The following is a 27,495-nucleotide window of genomic DNA, read 5'->3' as shown; positions in this document are numbered from 1 at the left end:
GGAGGGATTATGGGATGAGATTTAAGATATAAGTATTTCCTTATCACATTTATGTAATATAGTGGATATAGGAGATGAAATGTCGTCCACATGCTATGCTACTAAAGATCGAGACCAGTGATGGAGAACCTCGGCACTCCAGATGTTTTTGGAACTACATTTCCCATGATGCTCAGCCACTCTGCAGTGTAGTTGAGCATCATGGGAAATGTAGTTCCTAAACATCTGGGGTGCCGAGGCTCGCCATCACTGGTCTAGACTGTCTTGAAGGGTGATGGGAGGCCTGTGTTCCTCAAGGGGACATGTCCAGAGGAGAACTGAGGAGGTCTCCTCCATAGCGTACCACCCCAAGAGGACCCGGTGGGAGGTAAAAATCACATTTAACTGCCTTTTCTGCTGTTTGGCTGGAGTTGCCTTTGATGGATCGAATCTCGATCTGTCATATCTTTGAATTAGCCTGATAACATGGTGTATGTTTACAATAGTCAATATTACCACTTTAATCTTGTAATGGAAATTATAATTTGTCTTAATTTTGATGAAACTGACCTGAGAATTCTGCCCTCGTGTGTAATCTAGGGGAAGGTGTTCCAATATCTAGCAGAAGGTTGACGAGAGAAGTGGAAGTTCTCCAAGAGAAGATGGTAAGGTGGTGTGATGAAATGAACAAGAGCCATTCAATGAATGTAGATCTATCGACAGATAACTATTTACTGCATGTGGTTGTATCACGAGTTGGGGGTCTGCTTCTTAACTTGGGGTTCCCCTGGATTGAGATAACGGCTAGAGCAGAAGGGTAGCTGTTAATGATTATGAAAATAAATATTCTTACAATCATTCCTAAGTACGGGGAGAACATGATAATGCTAAAGAGGGCCAGATACAGAGCCAAGCAAAGGCAGACCTGGAGGATCATGGTCCTGACTGCTCGGAGGTGACCCTCTAGTTGTGGAGATGAGCTGAACTGAGATGAATGGTGACGGATCTGGTGGACGTGACTCAGGAGAGACCTCACACTGAGCCCAATGCAGATGAAGCTGAGAAGAAACGGGAGAAGAGAACCAAAAAACATACTGAGGGGAACATATTGGAAATCTATTTCAATGGAATGGCGATTTGAAGACGGATCATTGGTCATGTTATGGTAATGGAAATGTAAGGTCCATGGAAGTGGAAGAGTTAGGAAGATTGATCCCACCAAGGAGACTATGAGAAGCTGTGTGATAGAAGAGGACAATCTTCTCTGGAACTGAAGGAAGATGCGGTGGGAACACTTGACCAGTTTCAGGCAGTAATAAATGGAAAGCCAAGCCGTGTTCCAGAAGCTCTCATACAGTGTAAAGATTTGGAAAGTGAAGGCGTATATATTGCGTCGTTGGCCATGTGGTGAGGAAGACCCTAAAAAGAATATCAGAGGCTCAACGGTGCAAGAGCATTGGCAGGCGATCCCGGTGAGAGCCAACAAGAGGGCGATTCTGTCGGCCACATTGAAGCCTTTTTTCTTCCTCCATTCCCGGACGTACACGGCGACAATGTAGGAATTCAGAGCCAGTCCTGACACCACGTTCCAGAAAACGGAGACGAGTCTAATGATATCTGCTACTGACCACATTCTTGCCGTGTTGGTTGTCGGAGAGGTTGGGTTGTCAGGCTCCGCAGATCAGTGTCGGTGGATGAAATGATTACACAGATCTATTACTGAGAGGAGACGAGAGATGCAAATCCCCATCATATTTGATTTCATAGCTACCTGCATTTGCATAGTGAGATAAATGGAATACGAGACCACAGTAACCTTTTTATGGGGACAGTCTGAGAGGCCGAATACTTATTTCCTTGAACACGCAATGAGGATTGTATTTGATGTAAATAGAACTCTAATGACCGGTTTCGTATATCTTCATGGTTGGGTTGTAGCAGCCACCTTCCTCCAACTGGAAGCCTCTTGCTATGCGGGGGTGTAGAAGAGTCCAGTCACCATCAATGGTGGGCTTGGATGCTTTGGGAGTGGTGACTTCTTTACATTTAGTATGTAGCACCCTGAGGTTTAGGAAGGGTTGCTCCTAAAAGATTGACCTGCCAGTGTAGTTACCTTGGCTCATTGTTGGGAGATCAATTGGTTTCACCCTCAGTCTAGAATTGCTGCACTTCTCTCTTCTGCCCCTAGGCGGCTGGGTACTTGGTGGTATTGGATAAGACGAGTGCAAAGCAAGGTTACAAGTATATGGGATATCTCAGCCAATGGGCAGGGGTTTTCTTAAAACCCTTGGCCTGCTGGGAGAAGTCAGGTGATCATTGTTCTGTGCCACCTGGATGGCTGTCTAGGTGGACGTGTGTTGCCCGGGGCTGCTAGGCCAGAGTTTGGACCTATCCAGGGCACATCTGGCTACCGGGCTGCCTGAGGGCCTATCCAGAAGCAAGAGAGCAGCACAGGGTTGGGCCTGCAGTCCAACCAGAAGTGATGGTTCTGCCGGCTGGAGAACCTGTCGTGGTCGGAGGTAGAGGGGAAGCTGACGCTTTTGAGACCAATCGCCTGTTTACCAGGGGCCACGGTGAGTAACTGAAGCAAGTACCGGAGCAGAATTCTCACGGAACGGGCACGGTGGAGAATCGGGAAACTTCAGGCGGCGGTCAAGTCAGGGACCCAACCAGCGGAGGTGACACTTGCAGAGCAGCCTTGTGGGTCATGCCAGGGACCGAGCAAGCCAGTGGGGTGAAGCTTGAGAAGTATCTGGAGTGCCAAGCTAGGGACCCAGCAGAGAAGCGGGGGTGACACTTGATGAAGATACCGCCATGAATATTGGAGGAGCTCCAGGGATTCGGTGAAAGTGAATCGGCGGGTCTAGTGAGAGAGACCGGGAGCTCAGCGGGTGTAGAACCTACAAGAAGGGATTGCCGAGAAAGTAAAGGAGTTACGACTTGTGTTAGGAACTGTTCTAAAACTCTTTCCATGGAGACCGCATTCCTACACATGGTGTCTTGCTGGATGTCTACCTACCTGTAGCGCTCTTGGAGTCTACTAAAGGGTATCCTGGCCCTAAACCCTCTCCCACAGTTCTGTTCAAGAGAAATAAAATCTCTTTGCATTCAAGAAGTGTCCGGTGCCCATGAATCTACCTTGCATTACACCCACTATGCCTTACAACCCACTCTATTATACAGGATTTATATGGCGCCAACAGTTTACACAGCGCTTTACAGTATAAAAAGGAGACAATAGTTATAATACAATAAAAATACAAGAGGATTAAGAGGGCCCTGCCCAGAAGAGCTTGCACTCTAAATATGGAAGGATGTCAGCAGCTCTGGGCTCTGGAGGTTCTCATTAGACTAAAGGAGGCCTGGGACCTTACTACAAGTACATACAGAAGGTTGAAAACCAAAAGACGGGTCAATCAGAAGTGTAAAGTTTACAAATGATGTAAAAAAGCAAAGACTGAATCCAAGAACCGCCACTGGGAGGTAACGGGACCAAAGATGGTTACCAAGAACATCTTTATGGGGATTGTGGTGACCCCGATGGTTCTCTCCAGTCACCAATAAACATAGAAGTACTATAAAGGGGTGCATTGGGGGGTGTCTTAGAGACGGCCGTCTTGTACGTCATACAGGCCTCAAGTGGGAAGAGGCTTTGCTGGTTCTGCACTAATGTCATAAGAGGAGAGGAGGAGGAAGAGCTGACGGTTATCACCATTAGAATGGAGGACGGGATAATGACAGATAACCTGACCACCTTCCGGGTTGGAGGATACTGGCCTAGCTGTGGGGACACTCCACCAGGTTATGCCAAAGGAGCATTCATGGAGTCTGAGGACCATCACCCGCCTCTCCTCCATCACTGCCCACGTCTCCTCCACCGCCCGCCTCTCCTCCTTCACCGCCCGCCTCTCCTCCTTCACCGCCCGCCTCTCCTCCTTCACCGCCCGCCTCTCCTCCTTCACCGCCCGCCTCTCCTCCTTCACCGCCCGCCTCTCCTCCTCCACCGCCCACGTCTCCTCCACCGCCCACGTCTCCTCCACCGCCCACGTCTCCTCCACCGCCCACGTCTCCTCCACCGCCCACGTCTCCTCCACCGCCCACGTCTCCTCCACCGCCCGCCTCTCCTCCATCACCGCCCACGTCTCCTCCACCGCCCGCCTCTCCTCCATCACTGCCCACGTCTCCTCCACCGCCCACGTCTCCTCCACCGCCCGCCTCTCCTCCATTACCGCCCGCCTCTCCTCCATTACCGCCCGCGTCTCCTCCACCGCCCGCCTCTCCTCCATTACCGCCCGCCTCTCCTCCATCACCGCCCGCCTCTCCTCCATCACCGCCCACGTCTCCTCCACCGCCCGCCTCTCCTCCATCACTGCCCACGTCTCCTCCACCACCGCCCGCCTCTCCTCCACCACCGCCCGCCTCTCCTCCACCACCGCCCGCCTCTCCTCCATCACCGCCCGCCTCTCCTCCATCACCGCCCGCCTCTCCTCCATCACCGCCCGCCTCTCCTCCATCACCGCCCGCCTCTCCTCCATCACCGCCCGCCTCTCCTCCACCACCGCCCGCCTCTCCTCCACCACCGCCCGCCTCTCCTCCATCACCGCCCGCCTCTCCTCCATCACCGCCCGCCTCTCCTCCATCACCGCCCGCCTCTCCTCCATCACCGCCCGCCTCTCCTCCATCACCGCCCACGTCTCCTCCATCACCGCCCGCCTCTCCTCCATCACCGCCCGCCTCTCCTCCATCACCGCCCGCCTCTCCTCCATCACCGCCCGCCTCTCCTCCATCACCGCCCGCCTCTCCTCCATCACCGCCCACGTCTCCTCCACTGCCCGCCTCTCCTCCATCACCGCCCGCCTCTCCTCCATCACCGCCCGCCTCTCCTCCATCACCGCCCGCCTCTCCTCCATCACCGCCCGCCGCCCGCCTCTCCTCCATCACCGCCCACGTCTCCTCCACCGCCCACGTCTCCTCCACCGCCCGCCTCTCCTCCATCACCGCCCGCCTCTCCTCCATCACCGCCCACGTCTCCATCACCGCCCACGTCTCCATCACCGCCCACGTCTCCTCCATCACCGCCCACGTCTCCTCCATCACCGCCCACGTCTCCTCCATCACCGCCCGCCTCTCCTCCATCACCGCCCGCCTCTCCTCCATCACCGCCCGCCTCTCCTCCATCACCGCCCGCCTGCCTCTCCTCCATCACCGCCCGCCTGCCTCTCCTCCACCACCGCCCGCCTCTCCTCCACCACCGCCCGCCTCTCCTCCACCACCGCCCGCCTCTCCTCCACCACCGCCCGCCTCTCCTCCACCACCGCCCGCCTCTCCTCCACCACCGCCCGCCTCTCCTCCACCACCGCCCGCCTCTCCTCCATCACCGCCCGCCTCTCCTCCATCACCGCCCGCCTCTCCTCCATCACCGCCCGCCTCTCCTCCATCACCGCCCGCCTCTCCTTCACCGCCCGCCTCTCCTCCATCACCGCCCGCCTCTCCTCCATCACCGCCCGCCTCTCCTCCATCACCGCCCGCCTCTCCTCCATCACCGCCCGCCTCTCCTTCACCGCCCGCATCTCCTGGGACCAAATCAGTAAGACACCAATTTACTCCTGAAGTGCTTAACATGTTCTTTGTGTCAGAGCCGACCCCAATCTGTGAAGGCATCTCCCCGTCTTTTACCATCATCTCGGGGGGCCTCGTCACCCAACTTCTTCCAGGAATCCGTCACACACAACCAACCAACACAATGGATGGATGAATTGTCCTCGGTGTAGACGTCTCCTGGTGGCTTCCATATGCTGTGATCCTCGAGAGTCTCCATCTGGTTCAGACTTTGTTATCGAGAATCTTCGGAGTCACTGGAAGATTTCTGGTGAGAAGTGGTCCAAGTAACGTTCCTGATAGAACTTTTTAATGGTAATTTGAGGCTAAATTGAAGTTCTCAGACGTTTAGAGACCCTCTAATGTACTGGCCTGAAGAGTCAGGGTTGGGCTCAGTGCCTCCTTCTCTGGGCTGACCACTCAGCTGTTGGCTAATTGCCAGCTCCCACCTCTCCAGCGACTCGCCTGTTGATGATCCTGCTCGTCAGTCCTGCCTACTTAAGCCATCCATCCCAGATGATCTCTACCTTTACCATGGCCAGATCTCTAGAGACGCTCTCCTGTGTTCCTGGTAAAGACTTGCTTGGCTCACATCCCTTCTGGCTCCAGATCCTGCTTGCTGTTCTACTGCACTCCTCTCCGGCTTCCTGACGTTTGGCTTGTCTGACTATCCACTCCGGTTCCTGAACTCTGGCTTTGTTTTGACTACGTTTACTCTGTTTTCCTTTTTTTATTATTAAACAAGTGAGATTTACCGGCACTTCTGTCTGGGATTCCTGGTTTCTGGCAGAGTAGTCTTGGTGTATTCTTGTACTGGGGGAGTAGGGAGCAGTGGGAGCAAAGACAACCTACAGGAAGGGAGCATGACCTTTACATGTCCAAAGTCAGAACCTTCCGTGTCTTCTGATGTCTAACCTTTATGGATATCGTCCAGGAAGGGGAAGTCTGACATCCCATTCCAAAACCATTAATATAGAGTTGGCCTCCCTTTCCCCTCCCCCCATGGCCATTAATATAGAGTTGGCTTCCCTTCCCCTCCCCCCCATGGCCATTAATATAGAGTTGGCTTCCCTTCCCCTCCCCCCCATGGCCATTAATATAGAGTTGGCCTCCCTTTCCCCTCCCCCCATGGCCATTAATATAGAGTTGGCCTCCCTTTCCCCTCCCCCCATGGCCATTAATATAGAGTTGGCCTCCCTTTCCCCTCCCCCCATGGCCATTAATATAGAGTTGGCCTCCCTTTCCCCCCATGGCCATTAATAGTTGGCCTCCCTTTCCCCTCCCCCCATGGCCATTAATATAGAGTTGGCTTCCCTTCCCCTCCCCCCCATGGCCATTAATATAGAGTTGGCTTCCCTTCCCCTCCCCCCCATGGCCATTAATATAGAGTTGGCCTCCCTTTCCCCTCCCCCCATGGCCATTAATATAGAGTTGGCTTCCCTTCCCCTCCCCCCCATGGCCATTAATATAGAGTTGGCCTCCCTTTCCCCTCCCCCCATGGCCATTAATATAGAGTTGGCCTCCCTTTCCCCTCCCCCCATGGCCATTAATATAGAGTTGGCCTCCCTTTCCCCTCCCCCCATGGCCATTAATATAGAGTTGGCCTCCCTTTCCCCTCCCCCCATGGCCATTAATATAGAGTTGGCTTCCCTTCCCCTCCCCCCATGGCCATTAATATAGAGTTGGCTTCCCTTCCCCTCCCCCCCATGGCCATTAATATAGAGTTGGCTTCCCTTCCCCTCCCCCCCATGGCCATTAATATAGAGTTGGCCTCCCTTTCCCCCCATGGCCATTAATAGTTGGCCTCCCTTTCACCTCCCCCCATGGCCATTAATATAGAATTGGCCTCCCTTCCCCTCCCCCCCCATGGCCACCAATAGGAAGTTGCCTCTTTGCTGTCCTCCAATCTTATGGGAGAACTTTCCAGAAGATTTTGGAGGGTGGCTGTGTGGGTTTGTCCCAGTTTGTGAGGTCGGGTCCTGATGGATGAGAACCTGACTCTCCATCGGAGTTCCAATTCATCCCGAAAGGTGTTCAGTAGGGATGAGGTCAGGGCTCTGTGCAGGACACTTGAGTTGGACACTCCATTCAAAAACTCGGTAATTAATATGGAGTTGTGGGCCCCCTCCCCCATGGCTATAACATCTTCCACTTCTCTTCAGGGGCTTTCCACTAGATGTTGGAGGGTATCTGTGGGAATTGGTGCCCATTTGTGAGATCAGGCCCTGATGTTGGATGAGAAGACCTGGCTGACATTGGCATTCCAATTAGTCTGAGGTGATCAGTAGGGATGAGGTCAGGGCTCTGTGCAGGACACTCCATTTCCTCCACACCAAATTGGTCACACCATGTCTTTATGGAGATGGCTTTGTACACGGGGGGGGAGGCGCTGGGGGGGTGCATCTTTGGCGGGGGGGGCGCGTCTTTGGCGGAGGCGCCGGGGGGGGGGGCTGCATCTTTATCCTGAATTACCAGGACCCTTGAAAGGAGACACCTGAACCTCTTCACTGGGGGGGGGGGGGGTCACTTACCTTTGGGTCAGTGTAGGTGAGTATGAGCCTGGATACTGGATGTACCGGGTGGTGCTCTTCAGGCAGAAGGGAACTACAGAACCCCTCCCTCTTATGGAGATGGGGAGAGGGAAGTGGGAATTCCGGAGATCTTTGTGTAGTTGTAGGAGGATGAAGGTTTCACATTTTCAATATGACAGAAGATGAAGATGTTTATATTCTCCCGCTATTCGGCTCATCTCTATAGGTGAGAATAACCCCTCCCCTCCCCCCTCCCCTCCCCCCTCCCCTCCCCCTCCCCTCCCCCCCCCTTGTATAATGGAAGATGAGAAGACAAGTTGTAGGAAACGTGTAAATCCGGTCAGTCTGCGGGAGATGAGGGGGAGGGGGGGGACATATCATAGATCAGCCACTAGACAAGTTGTCATAAGTGTTGGGGGGGGGGGGGGGGGTGTCTGGTGCAGTGATTCTCAATCAGGGTTCCTCCAGGGGTTGTAGGGGGAGGGGGGGAGGGGGGGGGTTGTAGGGGGAGGGGGGTTCCTCCAGGGGTTGTAGGGGGAGGGGGGGTTCCTCCAGGGGTTGTAGGGGGAGGGGGGGTTCCTCCAGGGGTTGTAGGGGGAGGGGGGGTTCCTCCAGGGGTTGTAGGGGGAGGGGGGGTTCCTCCAGGGGTTGTAGGGGGAGGGGGGGTTCCTCCAGGGGTTGTAGGGGGAGGGGGGGTTCCTCCAGGGGTTGTAGGGGGGGGGTTCCTCCAGGGGTTGTAGGGGGAGGGGGGTTCCTCCAGGGGTTGTAGGGGGGGGAGGGTTCCTCCAGGGGTTGTAGGGGGGGGAGGGTTCCTCCTGTGGGAAGGCCGCTCTGGTATAATGGAGGATTGAAGTGCCCCGCCCTTCTCGTCATATCTGTCCATCATTGGAAAACTCCATCAGCTCCGCCCATTCTATATACACTCCGCCCCCGCACAGGTGTACGAGCATCGGGAGGTGTACTCAGTGCGCAGGCGCCGGTACAGCCGATGGGCGGACCTTTCTCCACACTACACCTGTCTGTGATTGGTGGATCGCTGTTCTCTTCTGGATAGGCCAGCACATTTAGGGGGCGGGGCAGTTTCCATAGTAGCCGCGTGTTGCGCGCGTACCGGGAGAAGGGGAGCTGCTGATTGGTTGGTGTGATTTGTAGTGCGAAGCCCCGCCCTATCAGGACGTTTGTAGTGAACCACGTGCCGAGGATGGAGGTGAGAGCGTTATAAACATCCCCGGACTACAATCCCCTCCCTCCCCGTCACCGGGACTACAATCTCATCACCGGGACTACAATCCCCCCATCCTCATCCCCGGGACTACAATCTCCTCCCCTCTCATCACTGGGACTACAATCCCCTCCCCTTCCTCGCCCCCGGGACTACAATCTCCTCCCCTCTCATCACTGGGACTACAATCCCCTCCCCTTCCTCGCCCCCGGGACTACAATCTCCTCCCCTCTCATCACTGGGACTACAATCCCCTCCCCCATCACCGGGGCTACAATCCCCTCCCCCTTCCCCATCACCGGGGCTACAATCCCCTCCCCTCTCATCACTGGGACTACAATCCCCTCCCCTTCCTCGCCCCCGGGACTACAATCCCCTCCCCCATCACCGGGGCTACAATCCCCTCCCCCATCACCGGGGCTACAATCCCCTCCCCCATCACCGGGGCTACAATCCCCTCCCCCTTCCTCATCACCGGGACTACAATCCCCTCCCCCATCACCGGGGCTACAATCCCCTCCCCCTTCCTCATCACCGGGGCTACAATCCCCTCCCCCTTCCTCATCACCGGGGCTACAATCCCCTCCCCCTTCCCCATCACTACAATCTCCTCCCCTCTCATCACCAGGACTACAATCTCCTCCCCTTCCTCATCCCCGGGACTACAATCCCCTCCCCCTTCCTCGCCCCTGGGACTACAATCTCCTCCCCTCTCATCACTGGGACTACAATCCCCTCCCCTTCCTCGCCCCCGGGACTACAATCCCCTCCCCCATCACCGGGGCTACAATCCCCTCCCCCATCACCGGGGCTACAATCCCCTCCCCCATCACCGGGGCTACAATCCCCTCCCCCATCACCGGGGCTACAATCCCCTCCCCCATCACCGGGGCTACAATCCCCTCCCCCTCCCCCATCACCGGGGCTACAATCCCCTCCCCCTTCCTCATCACCGGGGCTACAATCCCCTCCCCCTTCCTCATCACCGGGGCTACAATCCCCTCCCCCTTCCTCATCACCGGGGCTACAATCCCCTCCCTCTTCCTCATCACTACAATCTCCTCCCCTCTCATCACCAGGACTACAATCTCCTCCCCTTCCTCGCCCCTGGGACTACAATCTCCTCCCCTCTCATCACTGGGACTACAATCCCCTCCCCTCTCATCACTAGGACTACAATCCCCTCCCCCATCACCGGGGCTACAATCCCCTCCCCCTTCCCCATCACCGGGGCTACAATCCCCTCCCCCTTCCTCATCACTACAATCTCCTCCCCTTCCTCATCCCCAGGGCTACAATCCCCTCCCCATCACCGGGACTACAATCTCCTCCCCTCTCATCACTGGGACTACAATCCCCTCCCCTTCCTCGCCCCCGGGACTACAATCCCCTCCCCCATCACCGGGGCTACAATCCCCTCCCCCATCACCGGGGCTACAATCCCCTTCCTCATCACCGGGACTACAATCCCCTCCCCCTTCCTCATCACCGGGGCTACAATCCCCTCCCCCTTCCTCATCACCGGGGCTACAATCCCCTCCCCCTTCCTCATCACCGGGGCTACAATCCCCTCCCCCTTCCTCATCACCGGGGCTACAATCCCCTCCCCCTTCCCCATCACTACAATCTCCTCCCCTCTCATCACCAGGACTACAATCTCCTCCCCTTCCTCATCCCCGGGACTACAATCCCCTCCCCCTTCCTCGCCCCTGGGACTACAATCTCCTCCCCTCTCATCACTGGGACTACAATCCCCTCCCCTTCCTCGCCCCCGGGACTACAATCCCCTCCCCCATCACCGGGGCTACAATCCCCTCCCCCATCACCGGGGCTACAATCCCCTCCCCCATCACCGGGGCTACAATCCCCTCCCCCATCACCGGGCTACAATCCCCTCCCCCTCCCCCATCACCGGGGCTACAATCCCCTCCCCCTCCCCCATCACCGGGGCTACAATCCCCTCCCCCTTCCTCATCACCGGGGCTACAATCCCCTCCCTCTTCCTCATCACTACAATCTCCTCCCCTCTCATCACCAGGACTACAATCTCCTCCCCTTCCTCGCCCCTGGGACTACAATCTCCTCCCCTCTCATCACTGGGACTACAATCCCCTCCCCTCTCATCACTAGGACTACAATCCCCTCCCCTTCCTCGCCCCCGGGACTACAATCTCCTCCCCTCTCATCACCAGGACTACAATCTCCTCCCCTTCCTCATCCCCGGGGCTACAATCCCCTCCCCATCACCGGGACTACAATCTCCTCCCCTCTCATCACTGGGACTACAATCCCCTCCCCTTCCTCGCCCCCGGGACTACAATCTCCTCCCCCATCACTGGGGCTACAATCCCCTCCCCCATCACCGGGGCTACAATCCCCTCCCCCATCACCGGGGCTACAATCCCCTCCCCCTTCCCCATCACCGGGGCTACAATCCCCTCCCCCTTCCTCATCACCGGGGCTACAATCCCCTCCCCCTTCCTCATCACCGGGGCTACAATCCCCTCCCCCTTCCTCATCACTACAATCTCCTCCCCTCTCATCACCAGGACTACAATCTCCTCCCCTTCCTCATCCCCGGGACTACAATCCCCTCCCCTCTCATCACTAGGACTACAATCCCCTCCCCTTCCTCGCCCCCGGGACTACAATCCCCTCCCCCATCACCGGGGCTACAATCCCCTCCCCCTTCCTCACCGGGGCTACAATCCCCTCCCCCTTCCTCATCACCGGGGCTACAATCCCCTCCCCCTTCCCCATCACTACAATCTCCTCGCCCCTGGGACTACAATCTCCTCCCCTCTCATCACTGGGACTACAATCCCCTCCCCCATCACCGGTGCTACAATCCCCTCCCCCTTCCTCCTCACTGGGACTACAATCCCCTCCCTCATCACCGGGACTACAATCCCCTCCCCCTTCCTCCTCACTGGGACTACAATCCCCTTCCTCATCACCGGGACTACAATCCCTCCCCTTCCTCACCCCAGGGACTACAATCCCCTTCCTCATCGCCTCACCCCAGGGACTACAATCCCCTTTCCTCCCTACCTCCTCATCACTAATGCACACTGACCTACCTGATGTACAGACACTGTGCGCACTTACCTGTAGTGTCGGAGGACACTCCCCCCGGGCCCCGCCCTCTGTAGGGAGGCGGGATAGAAGAGCCCCGCCCATTTCCAGAGCGAGTGGCTCAGCGGGGATCTCCCAGTGCTCAGCCGCGGTGTCCCCCCCCCCCCCTCCCATGATAGACATCACACGTCCCGGAGTCTCGGCATTGGACGAGTGTGACGTTTGTCGTAGGGGGCGGGGCCCGGAGTCTCGGCATTGGACGAGTGTGACGTCTGTCGTAGGGGGCGGGGCCCGGAGTCTCGGCATTGGACGAGTGTGACGTCTGTCGTAGGGGGCGGAGCCCGGAGTCTCGGCATTGGACGAGTGTGACGTTTGTCGTAGGGGGCGGGGCCCGGAGTCTCGGCATTGGACGAGTGTGACGTCTGTCGTAGGGGGCGGGGCCCGGAGTCTCGGCATTGGACGAGTGTGACGTCTGTCGTAGGGGGCGGAGCCCGGAGTCTCGGCATTGGACGAGTGTGACGTCTGTCATAGGGGGCGGAGCCCGGAGTCTCGGCATTGGACGAGTGTGACGTTTGTCGTAGGGGGCGGGGCCCGGAGTCTCGGCATTGGACGAGTGTGACGTCTGTCGTAGGGGGCGGGGCCAGGAGTCTCGGCATTGGACGAGTGTGACGTCTGTCGTAGGGGGCGGAGCCCGGAGTCTCGGCATTGGACGAGTGTGACGTCTGTCATAGGGGGCGGAGCCCGGAGTCTCGGCATTGGACGAGTGTGACGTTTGTCGTAGGGGGCGGGGCCCGGAGTCTCGGCATTGGACGAGTGTGACGTCTGTCGTAGGGGGCGGAGCCCGGAGTCTCGGCATTGGACGAGTGTGACGTTTGTCGTAGGGGGCGGGGCCCGGAGTCTCGGCATTGGACGAGTGTGACGTCTGTCGTAGGGGGCGGAGCCCGGAGTCTCGGCATTGGACGAGTGTGACGTCTGTCGTAGGGGGCGGAACCCGGAGTCTCGGCATTGGACGAGTGTGACGTCTGTCATAGGGGGCGGAGCCCGGAGTCTCGGCATTGGACGAGTGTGACGTTTGTCGTAGGGGGCGGGGCCCGGAGTCTCGGCATTGGACGAGTGTGACGTTTGTCGTAGGGGGCGGGGCCCGGAGTCTCGGCATTGGACGAGTGTGACGTCTGTCGTAGGGGGCGGGGCCCGGAGTCTCGGCATTGGACGAGTGTGACGTCTGTCGTAGGGGGCGGGGCCCGGAGTCTCGGCATTGGACGAGTGTGACGTCTGTCGTAGGGGGCGGAACCCGGAGTCTCGGCATTGGACGAGTGTGACGTCTGTCATAGGGGGCGGAGCCCGGAGTCTCGGCATTGGACGAGTGTGACGTTTGTCGTAGGGGGCGGAGCCCGGAGTCTCGGCATTGGACGAGTGTGACGTTTGTCGTAGGGGGCGGGGCCCGGAGTCTCGGCATTGGACGAGTGTGACGTCTGTCGTAGGGGGCGGGGCCCGGAGTCTCGGCATTGGACGAGTGTGACGTCTGTCGTAGGGGGCGGAGCCCGGAGTCTCGGCATTGGACGAGTGTGACGTCTGTCGTAGGGGGCGGAACCCGGAGTCTCGGCATTGGACGAGTGTGACGTCTGTCATAGGGGGCGGAGCCCGGAGTCTCGGCATTGGACGAGTGTGACGTCTGTCGTAGGGGGCGGAGCCCGGAGTCTCGGCATTGGACGAGTGTGACGTCTGTCGTAGGGGGCGGAACCCGGAGTCTCGGCATTGGACGAGTGTGACGTCTGTCATAGGGGGCGGAACTTTTTGTATGTTACTCGGCCGCACTGCTAGGAGATCATTCCCTGTTAGCACGGCTCAGGGCTCATGTATTTAGGGATTTTGGGGTTTCCGGCCCCTTAAGCCCCCCGTCCCGATGCCACTGTTTGTGTCTTTTAGTTGTGGACTCTTTGCTGTGATTGTTTGGGGTGTGGTTGTGTTCCAATGTTCTATTGTGTCCATCTTCCTTGGATATTATGGGATGTGTATGTAGATTAGCTGTGAGATTGGTGGGGGGAGGGGGGTGAATTCCCCCCAACAGCTCTCATTGCTGATTGGACAGTCTACCCTGCCCAGGATACAAAGCTGGGGGGGGGGGGGGTTTGTATTACCTGTGTTTTCAATGAACAGTTCATGTGCAGCCACCAAACGAGTCTTGTCTTGTTTTGTGGTTGGAATATCTGAAGCGCAGGGGGGACATTTCATTACAATGGGGTCACGGTGGTGTCAGGATTGGGGGGGTGGTCTCTGGTGGGGGGGGCTCCCTATTGGTTCCTAACACTTGTTTCTGTTCCCCTGCAGAGCTCTCCGATGTCTCAGCCTCTCGGTCCTCCCAGCGGCCCCCAGACTGAGTTCCAGTTCAGCGACTCCCCCAGTATGGAGGAAATGTGAGTGTCGGGTTTCCGGGCATGGAATTATGTACAGAGCCTGGCACACCCCATCCCCCAATTAATGTCCCACCCCCCGGGTTGGTCCTCCAGGCTGCCACTCCATCCCCCCCGGGTTGGTCCTCCTCTCAGGCTGGCTCCCCACCCCCTCCCCCCCGGGTTGGTCCTCCTCTCAGGTTGGCTCCCCACCCCCTCCCCCCCCCGGGTTGGTCCTCCTCTCAGGCTGGCTCCCCCCCCCCGTGTTGGTCCTCCTCTCAGGCTGGCTCCCCCCCCCCGTGTTGGTCCTCCTCTCAGGCTGGCTCCCCACCCCCTCTTTCCCGGGTTGGTCCTCCTCTCAGATTGGCTCCCCACCCCCTCCCCCCCGGGTTGGTCCTCCTCTCAGATTGGCTCCCCACCCCCTCCCCCCCGGGTTGGTCCTCCTCTCAGGCTGGCTCCCCACCCCCTCCCCCCCGGGTTGGTCCTCCTCTCAGGTTGGCTCCCCACCCCTCCCCCCCCGGGTTGGTCCTCCTCTCAGGCTGGCTCCCCACCCCCTCTTTCCCGGGTTGGTCCTCCTCTCAGATTGGCTCCCCACCCCCTCCCCCCCGGGTTGGTCCTCCTCTCAGATTGGCTCACCACCCCCTCCCCCCCGGGTTGGTCCTCCTCTCAGGCTGGCTCACCACCCCTCCCCCCCGGGTTGGTCCTCCTCTCAGATTGGCTCCCCACCCCCTCCCCCCGGGTTGGTCCTCCTCTCAGGCTGGCTCACCACCCCCTCCCCCCGGGTTGGTCCTCCTCTCAGATTGGCTCCCCACCCCCTCCCCCCCGGGTTGGTCCTCCTCTCAGGCTGGCTCACCACCCCCTCCCCCCGGGTTGGTCCTCCTCCCAGGCTGGCTCCCCACCCCCTCTTTCCCGGGTTGGTCCTCCTCTCAGGCTGGCTCCCCACCCCCTCTTTCCTGGGTTGGTCCTCCTCTCAGGTTGGCTCCCCACCCCCTCCCCCCCGGGTTGGTCCTCCTCCCAGGCTGGCTCCCCACCCCCTCTTTCCCGGGTTGGTCCTCCTCTCAGGTTGGCTCCCCACCCCCTCCCCCCCGGGTTGGTCCTCCTCCCAGGCTGGCTCCCCACCTTAGTTGGATGGGTCTTCCTCAGAATTCTGGGTAATGGAAATCCTCAGCGGTGGTCTGTTGCCCCGTATAGCTCAACCTGGGGGTCCCGGTAATCTTGGTGGAGTTTCTCTTATGTCGGAAGTTGTGTAGAGGATACAATAAAAGTTTTGGACACAAATTGCCTCAGAGATCAGATTAACCTACAGAAATGTCGTCTTTGCTTCCAGCCGCCAGCGACAGGCCCAGTTCACCGCCGAGAGAGACTGGAACAAGTTCCATCAACCCCGGAACCTTCTGCTGGCTCTGGTCGGGGAAGTGGGTGAGGTGGCAGAGCTCTTGTGAGTATGATTGGCCCGGTGGAATGTTGGGGGTCAGAGACACTGGTGATGGGAAGGAGGGTTCTGGTCAGACTTGGTATGGTAGTATGGAGGGTTCTGGTCAGGTGTGGTGGTGGAGCACTGGTGGTAGAATGGAGGGTTCTTCTCAAGTGGTATGACGGAGGGCTGGTTATGAGGGAGGGTTCTGGTCAGATGGGGGTGGGTGTTGAGTATTGGTGTTATAATGGAGGATTCTGGTCAGACATGGTAGGTGGAGCACCAGTGGTAGGATGTTGGGATCTGGTAAGACATGGTAGGTGGTATGGTGGAGGTTTTTGGTCAGAAGTGGAGGGCTGGTTACATAAGAGGGTTGTGGTCACTTGGTGGAGTGTAGAGCTGAGCGTGATCGAGAGTTCAGGTATGGTAGGTAGAACACTGGTATGATGGAGGGTTTGGGTCAGACATGGTAGGTGGGGCACGGGTTTGGGTCAGACATGGTAGGTGGGGCACGGGTTTGGGTCAGACATGGTAGGTGGGGCACGGGTTTGGGTCAGACATGGTAGGTGGGGCACGGGTTTGGGTCAGACATGGTAGGTGGGGCACGGGTTTGGGTCAGACATGGTAGGTGGGGCACGGGTTTGGGTCAGACATGGTAGGTGGGGCACGGGTTTGGGTCAGACATGGTAGGTGGGGCACGGGTTTGGGTCAGACATGGTAGGTGGGGCACGGGTTTGGGTCAGACATGGTAGGTGGGGCACGGGTTTGGGTCCGACATGGTAGGTGGGGCACGGGTTTGGGTCCGACATGGTAGGTGGGGCACGGGTTTGGGTCCGACATGGTAGGTGGGGCACGGGTTTGGGTCAGACATGGTAGGTGGGGCACGGGTTTGGGTCAGACATGGTAGGTGGGGCACTGTTCTGATGGAGGGTTTGGGTCCGACATGGTAGGTGGAGCACGGGTTTGGATCAGACATGTTAGAACACTGTTATGATGGAGAGTTCGGATAAGACATGGTAGGTGGGGCACGGGTTTGGGTCAGACATGGTAGGTGGGGCACTGGTCTGATGGAGGGTTTGGGTCCGACATGGTAGGTGGAGCACTGGTTTGGATCAGACATGTTAGAACACTGTTATGATGGAGGGTTCGGATAAGACATGGTAGGTAGAACACTGTTATGATGGAGGGTTCGGTTCAGACATGGTAGGTGGAGCACTGGTTTGGATCACACATGGTAGGTGGGGCACTGGTATGATGGAGGGTTCGGTCAGACATGGTAGGAGGGACACTGGTATGATGGAGGGTTCAGACCTGGTGCGGCGGGGTTGGAGGGTTCAGACCTGGTGCGGCGGGGTTGGAGGGTTCAGACCTGGTGCGGCGGGGTTGGAGGGTTCAGACCTGGTGCGGCGGGGTTGGAGGGTTCAGACCTGGTGCGGCGGGGTTGGAGGGTTCAGACCTGGTGCGGCGGGGTTGGAGGGTTCAGACCTGGTGCGGCGGGGTTGGAGGGTTCAGACCTGGTGCGGCGGGGTTGGAGGGTTCAGACCTGGTGCGGCGGGGTTGGAGGGTTCAGACCTGGTGCGGCGGGGTTGGAGGGTTCAGACCTGGTGCGGCGGGGTTGGAGGGTTCAGACCTGGTGCGGCGGGGTTGGAGGGTTCAGACCTGGTGCGGCGGGGTTGGAGGGTTCAGACCTGGTGCGGCGGGGTTGGAGGGTTCAGACCTGGTGCGGCGGGGTTGGAGGGTTCAGACCTGGTGCGGCGGGGTTGGAGGGTTCAGACCTGGTGCGGCGGGGTTGGAGGGTTCAGACCTGGTGCGGCGGGGTTGGAGGGTTCAGACCTGGTGCGGGGGGGTTGGAGGGTTCAGACCTGGTGCGGGGGGGTTGGGTGGTATGATGGAGGGTTTAGATCTGGTGCGGGGGTTGGGTGGTATGATGGATTCTGATGACGTGGTGGGAAGGGTTGGTGCTATGGATGGTTCTGATGACGTGGTGGGAAGGGTTGGTGGTATGGAGGGTTCTGATGACGTGGTGGGAAGGGTTAGTGGTATGGAGGGTTCTGATGACGTGGTGGGAAGGGTTGGTGGTATGGATGGTTCTGATGACGTGGTGGGAAGGGTTGGTGGTATGGATGGTTCTGATGACGTGGTGGGAAGGGTTGGTGGTATGGATGGTTCTGATGACGTGGTGGGAAGGGTTGGTGGTATGGAGGGTTCTGATGACGTGGTGGGAAGGGTTGGTGGTATGGATGGTTCTGATGACGTGGTGGGAAGGGTTGGTGGTATGGAGGGTTCTGATGACGTGGTGGGAAGGGTTGGTGGTATGGATGGTTCTGATGACGTGGTGGGAAGGGTTGGTGGTATGGAGGGTTCTGATGTGGTGGGAAGGGTTGGTGGTATGGATGGTTCTGATGACGTGGTGGGAAGGGTTGGTGGTATGGATGGTTCTGATGATGTGGTGGGAAGGGTTAGTGGTATGGAGGGTTCTGATGACGAGGTGGGAAGGGTTGGTGGTATGGATGGTTCTGATGTGGTGGGAAGGGTTGGTGGTATGGATGGTTCTGATGTGGTGGGAAGGGTTGGTGGTATGGATGGTTTTGATGACGTGGTGGGAAGGGTTGGTGGTATGGAGGGTTCTGATGGCGTGGTGGGAAGGGTTGGTGGTATGGATGGTTCTGATGACGTGGTGGGAAGGGTTGGTGGTATGGAGGGTTCTGATGACGTGGTGGGAAGGGTTGGTGGTATGGATGGTTCTGATGACGTGGTGGGAAAGGTTGGTGGTATGGAGGGTTCTGATGACGTGGTGGGAAGGGTTGGTGGTATGGAGGGTTCTGATGACGTGGTGGGAAGGGTTGGTGGTATGGATGGTTCTGATGACGTGGTGGGAAGGGTTGGTGGTATGGATGGTTCTGATGTGGTGGGAAGGGTTGGTGGTATGGATGGTTCTGATGTGGTGGGAAGGGTTGGTGGTATGGAGGGTTCTGATGACGTGGTGGGAAGGGTTGGTGGTATGGAGGGTTCTGATGACATGGTGGGAAGGTTTGCTGGTATGGATGGTTCTGATGACGTGGTGGGAAGGGTTGGTGGTATGGAGGGTTCTGATGACGTGGTGGGAAGGGTTGGTGGTATGGAGGGTTCTGATGACGTGGTGGGAAGGGTTGGTGGTATGGAGGGTTCTGATGAGGTGGTGGGAAGGGTTGGTGGTATGGATGGTTCTGATGACGTGGTGGGAAGGGTTGGTGGTATGGAGGGTTCTGATGACGTGGTGGGAAGGGTTGGTGGTATGGAGGGTTCTGATGACGTGGTGGGAAGAGTTGGTGGTATGGAGGGTTCTGATGACGTGGTGGGAAGGGTTGGTGGTATGGAGGGTTCTGATGACGTGGTATGGATGGTTCTGATGACGTGGTGGGAAGGGTTGGTGGTATGGATGGTTCTGATGTGGTGGGAAGGGTTGGTGGTATGGATGGTTCTGATGACGTGGTGGGAAGGGTTGGTGGTATGGAGGGTTCTGATGACGTGGTGGGAAGGGTTGGTGGTATGGAGGGTTCTGATGACGTGGTGGGAAGGGTTGGTGGTATGGAGGGTTCTGATGACGTGGTGGGAAGGGTTGGTGGTATGGAGGGTTCTGATGACGTGGTGGGAAGGGTTGGTGGTATGGAGGGTTCTGATGACGTGGTGGGAAGGGTTGGTGGTATGGAGGGTTCTGATGACGTGGTGGGAAGGTTTGCTGGTATGGATGGTTCTGATGATGTGGTGGGAAGGGTTGGTGGTATGGAGGGTTCTGACGACGTGGTGGGAAGGGTTGGTGGTATGGAGGGTTCTGATGACGTGGTGGGAAGGGTTGGTGGTATGGAGGGTTCTGATGACGTGGTGGGAAGGGTTGGTGGTATGGAGGGTTCTGATGATGTGGTATGGAGGGTTCTGATGATGTGGTATGGAGGGTTCTGATGATGTGGTATGGAGGGTTCTGATGATGTGGTATGGAGGGTTCTGATGATGTGGTATGGAGGGTTCTGATGATGTGGTATGGAGGGTTCTGATGATGTGGTATGGATGGTTCTGATGACGTGGTATGGAGGGTTCTGATGACGTGGTGGGAAGGGTTGGTGGTATGATGGATTCTTTTGATGTGGTGGGAAGGGTTGGTGGTATGGATGGTTCTGATGACGTGGTGGGAAGGGTTGGTGGTATGGAAGGTTCTGATGACGTGGTGGGAAGGGTTAGTGGTATGGAGGGTTCTGATGACGTGGTGGGAAGGGTTGGTGGTATGGATGGTTCTGATGACGTGGTGGGAAGGGTTGGTGGTATGGATGGTTCTGATGACGTGGTGGGAAGGGTTGGTGGTATGGATGGTTCTGATGACGTGGTGGGAAGGGTTGGTGGTATGGAGGGTTCTGATGACGTGGTGGGAAGGGTTGGTGGTATGGATGGTTCTGATGACGTGGTGGGAAGGGTTGGTGGTATGGAGGGTTCTGATGACGTGGTGGGAAGGGTTGGTGGTATGGATGGTTCTGATGACGTGGTGGGAAGGGTTGGTGGTATGGATGGTTCTGATGATGTGGTGGGAAGGGTTAGTGGTATGGATGGTTCTGATGACGAGGTGGGAAGGGTTGGTGGTATGGATGGTTCTGATGTGGTGGGAAGGGTTGGTGGTATGGATGGTTCTGATGTGGTGGGAAGGGTTGGTGGTATGGATGGTTTTGATGACGTGGTGGGAAGGGTTGGTGGTATGGAGGGTTCTGATGGCGTGGTGGGAAGGGTTGGTGGTATGGATGGTTCTGATGACGTGGTGGGAAGGGTTGGTGGTATGGAGGGTTCTGATGACGTGGTGGGAAGGGTTGGTGGTATGGATGGTTCTGATGACGTGGTGGGAAAGGTTGGTGGTATGGAGGGTTCTGATGACGTGGTGGGAAGGGTTGGTGGTATGGATGGTTCTGATGACGTGGTGGGAAGGGTTGGTGGTATGGAGGGTTCTGATGACGTGGTGGGAAGGGTTGGTGGTATGGATGGTTCTGATGACGTGGTGGGAAGGGTTGGTGGTATGGATGGTTCTGATGTGGTGGGAAGGGTTGGTGGTATGGATGGTTCTGATGTGGTGGGAAGGGTTGGTGGTATGGAGGGTTCTGATGACGTGGTGGGAAGGGTTGGTGGTATGGAGGGTTCTGATGACATGGTGGGAAGGTTTGCTGGTATGGATGGTTCTGATGACGTGGTGGGAAGGGTTGGTGGTATGGAGGGTTCTGATGACGTGGTGGGAAGGGTTGGTGGTATGGAGGGTTCTGATGACGTGGTGGGAAGGGTTGGTGGTATGGAGGGTTCTGATGAGGTGGTGGGAAGGGTTGGTGGTATGGATGGTTCTGATGACGTGGTGGGAAGGGTTGGTGGTATGGATGGTTCTGATGACGTGGTGGGAAGGGTTGGTGGTATGGAGGGTTCTGATGACGTGGTGGGAAGAGTTGGTGGTATGGAGGGTTCTGATGACGTGGTGGGAAGGGTTGGTGGTATGGAGGGTTCTGATGACGTGGTATGGATGGTTCTGATGACGTGGTATGGATGGTTCTGATGACGTGGTGGGAAGGGTTGGTGGTATGGATGGTTCTGATGACGTGGTGGGAAGGGTTGGTGGTATGGAGGGTTCTGATGACGTGGTGGGAAGGGTTGGTGGTATGGAGGGTTCTGATGACGTGGTGGGAAAGGTTGGTGGTATGGATGGTTCTGATGACGTGGTGGGAAGGGTTGGTGGTATGGATGGTTCTGATGACGTGGTGGGAAGGGTTGGTGGTATGGATGGTTCTGATGACGTGGTGGGAAGGGTTGGTGGTATGGATGGTTCTGATGACGTGGTGGGAAGGGTTGGTGGTATGGATGGTTCTGATGACGTGGTGGGAAGGGTTGGTGGTATGGATGGTTCTGATGACGTGGTGGGAAGGGTTGGTGGTATGGATGGTTCTGATGACGTGGTGGGAAGGGTTGGTGGTAAGGAGGGTTCTGATGACGTGGTGGGAAGGGTTGGTGGTATGGATGGTTCTGATGACGTGGTGGGAAAGGTTGGTGGTATGGAGGGTTCTGATGACGTGGTGGGAAGGGTTGGTGGTATGGATGGTTCTGATGACGTGGTGGGAAGGGTTAGTGGTATGGAGGGTTCTGATGACGTGGTGGGAAGGGTTGGTGGTATGGAGGGTTCTGATGACGTGGTGGGAAGGGTTGGTGGTATGGATGGTTCTGATGTGGTGGGAAGGGTTGGTGGTATGGATGGTTCTGATGTGGTGGGAAGGGTTGGTGGTATGGAGGGTTCTGATGACGTGGTGGGAAGGGTTGGTGGTATAGAGGGTTCTGATGACATGGTGGGAAGGTTTGCTGGTATGGATGGTTCTGATGACGTGGTGGGAAGGGTTGGTGGTATGGAGGGTTCTGATGACGTGGTGGGAAGGGTTGGTGGTATGGAGGGTTCTGATGACGTGGTGGGAAGGGTTGGTGGTATGGAGGGTTCTGATGAGGTGGTGGGAAGGGTTGGTGGTATGGATGGTTCTGATGACGTGGTGGGAAGGGTTGGTGGTATGGAGGGTTCTGATGACGTGGTGGGAAGGGTTGGTGGTATGGAGGGTTCTGATGACGTGGTGGGAAGAGTTGGTGGTATGGAGGGTTCTGATGACGTGGTGGGAAGGGTTGGTGGTATGGAGGGTTCTGATGACGTGGTATGGATGGTTCTGATGACGTGGTATGGATGGTTCTGATGACGTGGTATGGATGGTTCTGATGACGTGGTGGGAAGGGTTGGTGGTATGGATGGTTCTGATGACGTGGTGGGAAGGGTTGGTGGTATGGAGGGTTCTGATGACGTGGTGGGAAGGGTTGGTGGTATGGAGGGTTCTGATGACGTGGTGGGAAAGGTTGGTGGTATGGATGGTTCTGATGACGTGGTGGGAAGGGTTGGTGGTATGGATGGTTCTGATGACGTGGTGGGAAGGGTTGGTGGTATGGATGGTTCTGATGACGTGGTGGGAAGGGTTGGTGGTATGGATGGTTCTGATGACGTGGTGGGAAGGGTTGGTGGTATGGATGGTTCTGATGACGTGGTGGGAAGGGTTGGTGGTATGGATGGTTCTGATGACGTGGTGGGAAGGGTTGGTGGTATGGATGGTTCTGATGACGTGGTGGGAAGGGTTAGTGGTATGGAGGGTTCTGATGACGTGGTGGGAAGGGTTGGTGGTATGGATGGTTCTGATGACGTGGTGGGAAGGGTTGGTGGTATGGATGGTTCTGATGACGTGGTGGGAAGGGTTGGTGGTATGGATGGTTCTGATGACGTGGTGGGAAGGGTTGGTGGTATGGATGGTTCTGATGACGTGGTGGGAAGGGTTGGTGGTATGGATGGTTCTGATGACGTGGTGGGAAGGGTTGGTGGTATGGATGGTCCTCATGACGTGGTGGGAAGGGTTGGGGGTATGGAGGGTTCTGATGACGTGGTGGTATGGATGGTTCTGATGACTTGGTGGGAAGGGTTGGTGGTATGGAGGGTTCTGATGACATGGTGCGGGGGTTGGGTGGTATGGAGGGTTCTGATGACGTGGTGGGAAGGGTTGGTGGTATGGAGGGTTCTGATGACGTGGTGGGAAGGGTTGGTGGTATGGAGGGTTCTGATGACATGGTGCGGGGGTTGGGTGGTATGGAGGGTTCTGATGAGGTGGTGGGAAGGGTTGGTGGTATGGATGGTTCTGATGAGGTGGTGGGAAGGGTTGGTGGTATGGATGGTTCTGATGATGTGGTGGGAAGGTTGGTGGTATGGAGGGTTCTGATGACGTGGTGGGAAGGGTTGGTGGTATGGAGGGTTCTGATGACGTGGTGGGAAGGGTTGGTGGTATGGATGGTTCTGATGACGTGGTGGGAAGGGTTGGTGGTATGGATGGTTCTGATGACGTGGTGGGAAGGGTTGGTGGTATGGATGGTTCTGATGACGTGGTGGGAAGGGTTGGTGGTATGGATGATTCGGATGACGTGGTGGGAAGGGTTGGTGGTATGGATGATTCGGATGACGTGGTGGGAAGGGTTGGTGGTATGATGGGTTCTGATGACGTGGTGGGAAGGGTTGGTGGTATGATGGGTTCTGATGACGTGGTGGGAAGGGTTGGTGGTATGATGGGTTCTGATGACGTGGTGCGGGGGTTGGGTGGTATGGAGGGTTCTGATGACGTGGTGGGAAGGGTTGGTGGTATGGGTGATTCGGATGACGTGGTGGGAAGGGTTGGTGGTATGATGGGTTCTGATGACGTGGTGGGAAGGGTTGGTGGTATGGAGGGTTCTGATGATGTGGTGGGAAGGGTTGGTGGTATGGAGGGTTCTGATGACATGGTGCGGGGGTTGGGTGGTATGGAGGGTTCTGATGACGTGGTGCGGGGGTTGGGTGGTATGGAGGGTTCTGATGACGTGGTGCGGGGGTTGGGTGGTATGGAGGGTTCTGATGACGTGGTGGGAAGGGTTGGTGGTATGGATGATTCGGATGACGTGGTGGGAAGGGTTGGTGGTATGGAGGGTTCTGATGACGTGGTGGGAAGGGTTGGTGGTATGGATGGTTCTGATGATGTGGTGGGAAGGGTTGGTGGTATGGATGGTTCTGATGACGTGGTGCGGGGGTTGGGTGGTATGGATGGTTCTGATGACGTGGTGGGAAGGGTTGGTGGTATGGATGGTTCTGATGATGTGGTGGGAAGGGTTGGTGGTATGGATGGTTCTGATGACGTGGTGGGAAGGGTTGGTGGTATGGATGGTTCTGATGACGTGGTGGGAAGGGTTGGTGGTATGGAGGGTTCTGATGATGTGGTGGGAAGGGTTGGTGGTATGGATGGTTCTGATGACGTGGTGGGAAGGGTTGGTGGTATGGATGGTTCTGATGACGTGGTGGGAAGGGTTGGTGGTATGGATGGTTCTGATGACGTGGTGGGAAGGGTTGGTGGTATGGAGGGTTCTGATGATGTGGTGGGAAGGGTTGGTGGTATGGATGGTTCTGATGACGTGGTGGGAAGGGTTGGTGGTATGATGGGTTCTGATGACGTGGTGCGGGGGTTGGGTGGTATGGAGGGTTCTGATGACGTGGTGGGAAGGGTTGGTGGTATGGAGGGTTCTGATGACGTGGTGGGAAAGGTTGGTGGTATGGAGGGTTCTGATGACGTGGTGGGAAGGGTTGGTGGTATGATGGGTTCTGATGACGTGGTGGGAAGGGTTGGTGGTATGGATGGTTCTGATGACGTGGTGGGAAGGGTTGGTGGTATGGAGGGTTCTGATGAGGTGGTGGAAAGGGTTGGTGGTATGGATGGTTCTGATGAAGTGGTGGGAAGGGTTGGTGGTATGGAGGGTTCTGATGACGTGGTGGGAAGGGTTGGTGGTATGGAGGGTTCTGATGACGTGGTGGAAAGGGTTGGTGGTATGGATGGTTCTGATGAAGTGGTGGGAAGGGTTGGTGGTATGGAGGGTTCTGATGACGTGGTGGGAAGGGTTGGTGGTATGGAGGGTTCTGATGACGTGGTGCGGGGGTTGGGTGGTATGGAGGGTTCTGATGACGTGGTACGATGGGAGGATTCTGGTTGGTTGAGGTTCCTTCTAATGTTGGTGTGAATGGGGGAGGTGCATGTTCTTCTCCGTGGTCTGACGCGCTCTCCTGTCTTCCGCAGTCAGTGGCAGGGGGAGGTCTCGGAAGGTCTCCCCGGGTGGTCGCCGTCTCAGCGGGAGTCGCTCTCTCACGAGCTCAGTGACGTCCTCATCTACCTGCTGGAACTGGCTGAGAAATGTCACGTGGATCTCCCGCGCGCCGTCCTCGCCAAGATGGAGCTGAACGCCAAGAAGTATCCGGCTGCCCGGGTTCAGGGGAGCGCCAAGAAATATACGGAGTACAGCGCTGCAGAGAACGGATCCGCCAGCAGTCCCAGCCAATAGCGGTTCCTGTACGGCACCGGCTCTCCTCCTTCCCAGGGTGGCGCAACTGTACGTGGTGGGCGGGGGGCGCTCCCATGGCGACGGTTCAGGGCGGGACTTTCATCATTTTCGATTTTATTTACTTCTGTTTTGTGGCTGAGTTGGCAGAAGACCAAATTATTTTTCGTCTTCCTGGAACCGCTCTGACTTCTGGTTAACCTTCCGTGGTGGGAGATTTCAGAGATCGCCCTCTTCCTGTCAGCAGCAGCGCCTCGCTGTGCATGTGGGGGGAGGGGGAGGGTGACACCGCAGCGCCCGGCCACAACCATCGCCTGTTTTAGTTTAATAAAACGTTCTTCCTTTTCTTTAAATACAATGTTTGGGCCGCGTTGTGTGTGTATATAGGGACGCTCCACGCTGGTGTGGGGGGGGGGGGGGTGTGCATCACATTACCTGCTGCTATCTGTGCGCCTCCGAGACACAGGGTCATGTGACCTCCAGGGGACCCGAAAAGCCCAGAAACTTTTTTTTTTTTCTTTTTTTAAATGTTTGGATGGAGAAGAGGGGGGGGGGGGTGTATTTTTTTTTAATTGGTGGCCCCTTTGCAGAGATTTCGCCCCATTTCCTGTTTTGTTGACAACGGTTTCACTAGACCAGAATACACAAAGTTGGGGGCAAGGGGATTGGTTGTGAGCTGTCTGTGTCCCTATGGGAAATAATGGTCTGTTACCCGGAGCAACCACCAGAGGTACCCGTGTCCGATCTGTGGGGGAACTCCGGAGGGGATTTTACTGTAATTACTGTTTTTAGTTGTGAATTGTTTTTTTGTTTTGTTTTTCTGTATTGATGGAAATAACCTGATTAAACCTTCGGTTATCCTCTCCGTGTCTCCTGTGTCTACTTCTGGGGGGGGGTTGTGTCCAAGTTCTTCCTGGGAAGAATTGGGGGTAAGGGGGTGGCTGGGGGGGGTGAGGTTGGCAAGGATCTTGGAGTGCTGCACTAAGTGGCCCCTCAATACTCGCAGGAGGGGGAATGTACTACACATTGTGGGGGCACCCCCCTCCCTCCAAAGGGTATACCCCCCCCCCCCGGAGTTGTATGTGGGTGCAAAGCAGGGGCGCTACCCTAAGTCTACACAAAATCCACAACAGGCATATGTGGGTGCATGACGGGAATCGCCCCAAATCCAGACCAATAACAGGTGTTGTGTGGGTGGGTGCACCTGAGGCTCCCCAAAACCACATAGGTGGGTGCAGTACCCCACTTCTAGGTATAATTCATAGGGGTCATGCGGGTGCACGGCAGGGAAGAGGCCTATATCCAGACATGATCCACAGAACAAATGTGGGGGCACCCCAAATCCAAACACAAATCACAGGATTTTAATGT

General features: G+C 56.9%; 3 protein-coding genes across 5 annotated transcripts in view; 2 read left to right on the top strand and 1 right to left on the bottom strand.

The window, feature by feature from the left end:
- The window catches only part of DCTPP1 (dCTP pyrophosphatase 1), a 29,231-nt gene extending 2,244 nt beyond the window's left edge, over window positions 1-26,987 (top strand). Inside the window, exons 2-5 of one of the 3 annotated variants that reach the window (XM_077494036.1) lie at window positions 580-644; window positions 14,734-14,819; window positions 16,123-16,233; window positions 25,866-26,987. In XM_077494036.1, the coding sequence (XP_077350162.1) occupies window positions 642-644; window positions 14,734-14,819; window positions 16,123-16,233; window positions 25,866-26,127 (462 nt within the window). In that variant the 5' untranslated portion in view covers window positions 580-641 and the 3' untranslated portion in view covers window positions 26,128-26,987. Of the gene's footprint in view, window positions 1-579; window positions 645-8,396; window positions 8,448-9,164; window positions 9,316-14,733; window positions 14,820-16,122; window positions 16,234-25,865 lie in introns of those variants that run through there. The other 2 variants (XM_077494034.1, XM_077494035.1) reach the window with 2 other exon arrangements.
- LOC144000301 (taste receptor type 2 member 9-like) lies at window positions 232-3,827 on the bottom strand. The gene has a single exon (XM_077494033.1). The coding sequence runs from the start codon at window positions 1,610-1,612 to the stop codon at window positions 707-709; it is 906 nt and encodes a 301-aa protein (XP_077350159.1). The 5' UTR covers window positions 1,613-3,827; the 3' UTR covers window positions 232-706.
- Window positions 9,847-12,495, top strand: LOC143925765 (uncharacterized; the record flags this gene model as incomplete). Its single annotated transcript, XM_077450212.1, has 2 exons — window positions 9,847-11,213; window positions 12,483-12,495. Coding segments are annotated over 2 exons (1,380 nt in total), but the record flags the coding sequence as incomplete, so codon positions are not given.
- Window positions 26,988-27,495: the final 508 nt, after the last annotated feature.

Source organism: Lithobates pipiens, unplaced genomic scaffold, assembly GCF_037356315.1.
Source record: "Lithobates pipiens isolate NorthernLeopardFrog02 unplaced genomic scaffold, aLitPip1_a1.2 Scaffold_22, whole genome shotgun sequence".
Lineage (NCBI taxonomy): Eukaryota > Metazoa > Chordata > Amphibia > Anura > Ranidae > Lithobates > Lithobates pipiens.
The sequence above is the reverse complement of the archived record's forward strand: the minus strand, read 5'-3'. Positions and strand labels throughout refer to the sequence as shown.